The sequence below is a fragment of the Symphalangus syndactylus genome, chromosome 9 (assembly GCF_028878055.3).
Source record: "Symphalangus syndactylus isolate Jambi chromosome 9, NHGRI_mSymSyn1-v2.1_pri, whole genome shotgun sequence".
NCBI lineage: Eukaryota > Metazoa > Chordata > Mammalia > Primates > Hylobatidae > Symphalangus > Symphalangus syndactylus.
Genome location: NC_072431.2, coordinates 118,216,945 through 118,224,844, shown reverse-complemented (window position 1 = coordinate 118,224,844; position 7,900 = coordinate 118,216,945). Strand labels below are relative to the sequence as shown.

At 34.3% G+C, this 7,900-nt stretch overlaps 1 protein-coding gene across 1 annotated transcript; it reads right to left on the bottom strand.

The window, feature by feature from the left end:
- Nucleotides 1-225: 225 nt before the first annotated feature.
- IFNE (interferon epsilon) lies at nucleotides 226-2,528 on the bottom strand. Its single transcript, XM_055294087.2, is given in 2 exon segments — nucleotides 226-326; nucleotides 328-2,528. Coding segments are annotated over 2 exon segments (627 nt in total). The 5' UTR covers nucleotides 898-2,528; the 3' UTR covers nucleotides 226-269.
- Between the last annotated feature and the right edge of the window lie 5,372 nt (nucleotides 2,529-7,900).

Genomic DNA, 7,900 nt, shown 5'->3' with positions numbered 1-7,900 from the left:
ATGAAAATACACCCATTTGAAGAATCAACCATATTAATGAATTTATTTTGACTTACAAACAATTTAAAATGGATAGAATATATAAAGCCACATTACGAAATAAAAACAATTGTGGTCAACATGCACAATCTTAAAACACAGATAAATATATATATATATATATATATATATATACAAAATCAAAACAATGTGATTGTACTATAAATTGTATTACCACTCTATGAAGAACAGAAATAATCATGTCTGGAGAAGTCCTCTAGTCCCTCCACCTACCTTGGGCTTCTAAACTCTGTAGTAAGCTCTTGCTTCATGTCGTTCAAGGGTCTGTCCTTGTTTGCTCAGCTTTTCTGTGAGACTGAACACAAAGAACAGACATCGGTTGATTTCTACTTGGACAATGGCCCAGGCACAGCTGCCATAGTCCTGGTTTTCCAGGTAATCACGGATCCTTCAGAAGTACATTTTAACTTGTAATCTAAGGTTATTACTACCCAAAGTACCACTTAGCTTCTCTGCTTCCAGTCCCATGAGTGCTTCTAGGTATTCTAGCTGTTGATGAAGTTGAATGAGGAATTTCTCCATGTGGTTTTCCTCCCAACCATCCAGAGAAATATTTGCCCTGAAGAGGCTGAAGATCTGCTGAAGCATCTCATGGAGAATGGCCAGAGTATGTCCTTTTTGGTACTGCTGAGGACTCAAAGACTTCTGAGGAAGCAGAAAGTTTTTCTTGTGTGGTAGACACTGCTGAATTGACGAGGTTTGCAACTTATTCAAGAGTTTTAAACTTTCTTGATTCACTTTTCTTTGCTGGAAGATAATCAGTTTCAAATCTAGAGAGAAGATAGTGGTAGAGGCCAGCAGCACCAACACAATTTCAAAGAAGTGCTTGATAATCATGGTGAAGGTCAAATATGCTACTTATCTCTACATAGACTTAGGGAAATTCCAACTCTAGTGAATGTTTGCCTTTCATGCATCTCAGATTATTTTGGAGAGTGTTGTCTTTTGTTGGTTTTGTTTTCTAATGTCATTTCTCCAAGTTTACACATTAGATTTTCAGGTTCCCTTTTCATGGTGTTCAGAGTACATTTTCTCCATTTCCCTATTGTGTTGGCTATTTTGAGGAAGTACCAAAATAACTTATTCATTGTATGCTTTCCTTGAGGCAATTACAGACTAGTCATCCAATATAATCTTTTATTATTCTATTCATTATATACAAAGTTTCACTGAACACAATGTGCTTTCTAAATATTTAGTCAAGCTTATTAAAGTTCTTTTATTGAGATTAAGTTTTTTTCAGTAATAGTCTTTCATGGAGTAAAACTTATCAAAGGCTTAGCAGCACCTATGAAGAAATCAGGGGCAAAACTTAAAATACCTACAAACTACTAAATTTAAAACCTCAACTAGAACTGTAAATTTTCACAAATGCTTGGGCAAATTAATTTTAAAATATATATCAGCAATCTTAAATTATTTTATATCTTATCCTATCAGTTTAATATCTAAGATTCTAGCCTATAGAAGCAATGCAAAAAAAATTAGCAAAAGAAGGGTGTTATAATATTATTGCAATGGCAGAATATTAGAAACAACCTATAGGTTCAGCAACAGGTGAATGATTACATATATGTTGGTACATCCATATAATTAAATGATATATATCCATTATAGATGATAAAATTATATGTGAAGAGAGATTGGGGGCATTTGGTTAGTGTATATTCCCTAGAATAGTGATAGCTCTGGTAAACTAATGTGAACATCTCTACATTAACAATATCCTTTGAATTACAAATACCCAGTTCCATATTCTAAGTTCCTCTTGAATAAGCCCCCAATCTACCTTTCCAATCTTATCCCACTGTTGCTCTAAATATAGTGTGAAGGAATCTGAACTCCAGATAAAGTAAGTGATTTAGTAATCACTTAATATAGCTAGCACTTTTGTGTGTGTGTGTGTGTGTTTATTGATGATGCTTTCTCTGAAACATCAACTGTTGCCTCCTTTACCTCAAGAACCTTTCTGTGCAAGGACTAAAGACTACTTGTTCTTTAAGGCCCAGATCTCCCCCAAGGAGCCATAGTCTTCTGGATCCCCACAACACTTTGTACCTACCTTATTTAAGACACCTTTCTTGTTCTGTCTTATATTTGACTATGTATTTACATGATTAAAAGTCTCTTCAGAGTGTGAAATAAACACTGATTACTGATTTCTTTATTGTCTATACAACTATAGTAGTTGCTTAATAAATATGTGTTGACTTGGAATAAATTAATACGTTCTACACAAAGTAATACAAGATGTTGAGTCTTATCTTTAATCATTTCTCTGCAGGCAGCTGGGTGAATCCCTAAATGTCAAAAACAGGCACTCTGTAAACATGTATGGTCTCATTATATACCAGCTCAGCTGTATGTTTGGTCACTTAGTCTAGTATTAATAAGTTAAAATAAACTCAGTCAGCATGCTCCACAGAGGGTCTTTTCCCTCCCTATCTGAGAGAGAGAGAGAGAGAGAGAGAGAGAGGGAAAGAGAGAAAAGACATATGATAATATATAATATACAAAAGGAATAACACTTGTTTCTAACATTATGCTCAATCTATCTGGACAGTAGAATTTTGACTAGTCTCAAAAAATCTTTAAATATTTAATGCTGAGCTTCGGGAAAGCAATATAAAAATAAATTAAGAATATCAGAAGTGACTCCGTCTAATAACGACGAGCTCTGATCTATAAGCTTTCTCATCATTTTCATTCAATTGACAAAAATGATCTAAATGTTGTTTAATTTCCAAATGATCAGGGATTTTCCAGATGCCTTTCTGTTACTGATTTCATATTTGAATCTGTTGTGGTTAAAGAATGTAGTTTAAATTTATTGAGACTTATTTTATGGCTCAGAATATGGTTTATCTTGGTGACAGTTCCTTGTGAACTTAAAATAATAATGTTCTACTTTTGTTGGTTGGACTGTTTTATAAATGTCAAATAGGTTAAGCTGATTGAAAGTGTTTGAAATTTTCTGTATCCTTTCTGATGGTCTATTTGTTCTATCAACTATCAAGACAGAAGAGCTGAAATCCCCAGTATAATTTTAGATTTGCCTATCTCCCATTTCAGTTCTATCAGTTTTTGCCTTATATATTTTAGAACTTTAGTATTAGGTGCATCATATTTAGGATAATTATGTCCTCTTGATGAATTGACCCCTTTATTTTAAAATGTCCCCCTGTATCCTTTGCATTATTCCTTACTCCTAAATCAACTTTCTCTGATAATCATTAATGTTTTTTTCAATTAGTATTAGCATAATATGTCTTTTATTGCATCTTTTAATTTTTTAACTTATTCATGTTATTATATTAAAGTGAGTTTCTTGTACAGAGCGTATAGTTGGACCTTGTATTTTATTCTGTCTGACAATCTTTGCTTTATTAGAGTGTTTAGGTCATTAAATTTAATGTAATTGTCAGTATGGCTCAGTTTATATCTACCACTTTATTATTTGTTTTCTAACTGCCCATATGTTCTTTTTCTCACTTTTAAGCTTTTCCTTCCTTCTTTTGGATTGAATTTTTCATTGTTGTTTTCTATTGCCCATTTTATCTCCATTATTGGCTTGTTAGTAATACCACTTTGTTTTACTTTTTGTTTTCATAGCAGTTTCTCTAGGATTAAAAGTATACATCTTTATTTAACATATTACAGTTTACCTTCAAATAATATTACAATCCACTTAAAGTACAGTGTAGGGATATTATAACGGTATACTTATATTTCCTCTCTCTCATTCTTTACACTACTTTCATTAATATTTCCTATATTACACGTCTCCTGGAAATAAACTCTCTTTGGCTTTTGTCTGTCTGAAAAAGTATTGTTTCTTCTTTTTAAAATATATTTTTGCTGGGTATAGAATTCTAAGTTGATGTATTTTTTCTTTAAGTACTGTAAAGATGTTGCTCTACTCTATTCTGGCTTGCATAATTTCTGAAGAGAAGACTGTGGTCATTCTTAATTTTATTTCTCTGTGCATAATGTTTCTTCTTTTTCTCTGGCAGCTTTTAAGATTTGCTATCACCATTTTCTAGCAATTTGATAATAATTTGCTTTGGTGTGATTTTCTTCTTGTCTCTTTTACAAGGATTTTTTTTTAGCTTTGTGAATCCATGATTTTATCATTTTCATCAAATTTGAAAAAGTTTCAGACTTTATTTCTTTTAATGTTTTTCTATTACCATTCCCTCCTTCCTAATCTCTTCTGGGACTGCATCTCTAGATGTGTTTGACTGTTTAATATTATCACACAGTTCCCTGAAGCTTTGCTCATTCACTTTTTAGTCTTTTCCTCTGTCTTATTTCTAATAGTTTCTATGTCTGCCTTCAAGCTTATTGGTATTTCCTTTGGTAGTATCTTATCTACAGTTAATCCCATCCAGTATATTTATCACTTCAGATATTATATTTTCATTTGTAGAAGTCGAATTTGTTTCTTTTTCATATCTACATTTCTTTCCTCATCACATTCATCTTTTCTTCTACATTCTTGAGCATATGGGGTACATTTATAGTAGGTGTTTTATCTCCTTTTCTGATAATTCTATCATTTGTGTCATTTCTGAGTCTGGTCTTGTCAATTATATTTCTACTCTTTATGGGTCCTATTTTCCTATGTCTTTTGCATGTTTGGTAACTTTTGAGTGGATTCTGAGCATTGTAATTTTTACTTTAATGGGAGCTGGATTTGTTAAGTCCTTTACATATAGTTGAACTTTGTTTTAGGGTATAGTTGAGTCACTTGGAATTGGATTCCTCTGACACTGGCTTTGTTAGCATGAGTGAAACAGACTTTATAATTTAGGGCAATGCCTTTGCAACCAAGAATATAGTCTTTTGAGGACTCTACTTAATGCTCTCTGAATTTGGAGATTTTTGCCCTCTGGCTGCTGGAAACATGAAATATCCCCAGCCCTGTGTTAGCACTGGGGACAGCCTGTGCTGCCTGCTCCTTTCTGAGTGTTCTTTTCCTAATCTTGGGTAACTCTTTTACATACATACATAAACCACACATTAGCTAAAGACTCCTGAAGACATTTTTACAGATCTTCGTAGCTCTCATTCATTCTTCCCCAATTTCTCTCTGTGCAGCAATATCTTCTCCAATATTTTGCTGCCTCCCTGAACTCCAAACTATGACATATCAACCCAGTGAGAACACTGGTTTGTTGGAGTTTCCTCCTCTTTGTGCTGCGGCCTGCCAATTTTCTACCCAGCATTAAGCTGGAGCAATTCTAGGGCTTACTGTATTTCTTTCCTTTCTCTCAAGGATCATTATCTTATGCTGTCTGTTATCCAATGTCTGAAAACTATTTTTCATATATTTTACTCAGTATTCTAGTTGTTTAAAGTGAGATGATAAATCTAGTTCTCCCTCATGACTAGAAGTGGAGGTTCTCTCATCATAAATAATCTAAAGTGGGAGTTGGCAAACTATAGCCTATGGACCAAATCTGGCCTACCACCTGCTTTTTTTTTTTGAGATGGAGTCTTGCTCTATCGCCCAGGCTGGAGTGCAGTGAAGTGATCTCGGCTAACTGCAGTCTCCGCCTCCCGGGTTCGCGCCATTCTCCTGCCTCAGCCTCCCGAGTAGCTGGGACTACAGGCACCCGCCACCACACCCAGCTAATTTTTTATATTTTTAGTAGAGATGGGGTTTCACTGTTTTAGCCAGGATGGTCTCAATCTTCTGACCTCGTGATCTGCCCGCCTCGGCCTCCCAAAGTGCTGGAATTACAGGCATGAGCCACTGCACCCGGCCTACCACCTACTTTTGTAAATAAAGTTTTATTAGAACACAATGATGCTCATTTGTTTATAAAGTGTATATGGAACTTTCATGCCACAATAGCAAGGCTGAATAGTTGTGATAGGAACTATATGGTCTACAAAACCTAAAATATTTACTATCTGGTCTTTTACAGAAAGGTTTGCTGAACACTGATCTAAAAGATTAAAAACAAAATATAATTGTATTCAAAGTCTAGAAATTTTGAAAATATTTTCACAAAAAATGTAATCTAAAGTAAATGTTAAAAATATTACATATTTTATATTTTCAAAAAACATGAAATATTTTATACAATGTTATCTATCAAAATTAAAAGACAACATGTGTAGTATAATTAATATCAAATTTAAACAAAGCATATTTAAATAAAGACAGTATTTAAATAAAGCATATACTTAACCTTTTAATTAAAAATGTATTAAACATTAAAAATGTTTATAAAAGTAAAATTACATGCAATTCTATCTTTCAAGGTTCATATGGATGACAATGTAAAACAAAGTATCACACTTCCAGCATATGTCTAGACCAACATAAATTCAGATTTAAGAGTAAAATAAATTGATTAATATTGAGAAATATTTTCCAGCCTCCATGTACAACTATTGCCAATGCGCATCATAATTTATGAGTCCCTCCTGAATCGCTAATTGTTACATAAAGACAAGCAAGAGAATGGACACTGGGTACTATTGAGACATGGTATTTCATTTTGTAAGAATCTATTGCATTCCTGCTGTCCTTGAGGAAGGGTTTACTAGGCAATTAATGTGTCTTTTCTCTTTTCTCTGCAGCTCAAATCCCCTACATTCCAAGGCAACGTCTCCTTCATGGCATCAGGTACAGTCACTTTTTTGTAGGGGACTGAAAGCAAGAGATGTGGAGAAATGTTTCCCTGGGTACCAAATGGAATTACTAATGAGCATGTATAGTTAGAGTTATTAGGCCATATGTGAGCACTGAGTACCAGATCCTAAGTGATGTGGGTACTAGATGCTTTTTAAAAATGTTGTGTGTGTCTATGCATGTGTGTGTATGTGCACTTCTGTGTGTGCATACACGTGTTGTATACATTGAATCATGTCTGATATTCAGGTTTCTCAAAAGGGCAAGACCTAGAGTACAGCATAGGTCACTCTTGTCCGAATCTAAGGATGGTATTAAGGAAATTCACTGCATGCTTACATTGCTTAGAGAAAAACAATGGAAAAGTGTCATGATGATGAAAAAGGGCTAAATCTTAAGTATCAGTGAGTATGACAAAGTCTCTGAAATAAACAAATGACTGGTAGTTCATCTTTAGCTAGAATGGGCTTTTCAATGACTTTTAAATTTATTACGTAAGTATCAAGTTTTATTCACTTGTCTCCATAAATTATTTATCATTACTGTCAATCTAAAAAACGTAATTAAAATTGTGATACCCTCTGTTTAAAATACACAAAAATAGTTCCAGTTAGTAAACAAGGCATTTTAAATTCAACCAAAGGATGGCAGCATAATATCAATTACTTAGAGCCTGGGATAAACTTCGCTGTTGGTAAGATATCATAAATTAATGGTATCTAGTGGTCTAGGTAATAATGTATGATCAGCAATACATTACTCAGACCGGGTATATTGTTCCCATAACACATTAGATCACTAGTCTGTCTAATCCATATTAAGATACTTGCTGGTTAGTATTGTTATATTTCCCTTTTTTGCCTTGACCACTCTAATGGACATGCCTTGCTTTCTGGCCATCCACTACCTCCTCTCCCTTTCTGGGGGTCGGGGGGTGGGGGCATCTGTAAACACATTCTGACTTCTCTGACCACTCTGGGATCTTGCGCTCTGGCCAGACTCCCCAGCGTGCCACACACAGCGTGCCACATCTAGCCCTATCCCAAGCTACTCAGTGCCTCCCTTTGCTCTGGCCTCAGTTATTATTTCAGATATGGTTATTTTTCCCAATGATATTGACACAGCTGTGCTCCATTTTCTGAGCATAAACTTTCAAATATTTGACCATATTAATTTATCTATCATAGAATTCTG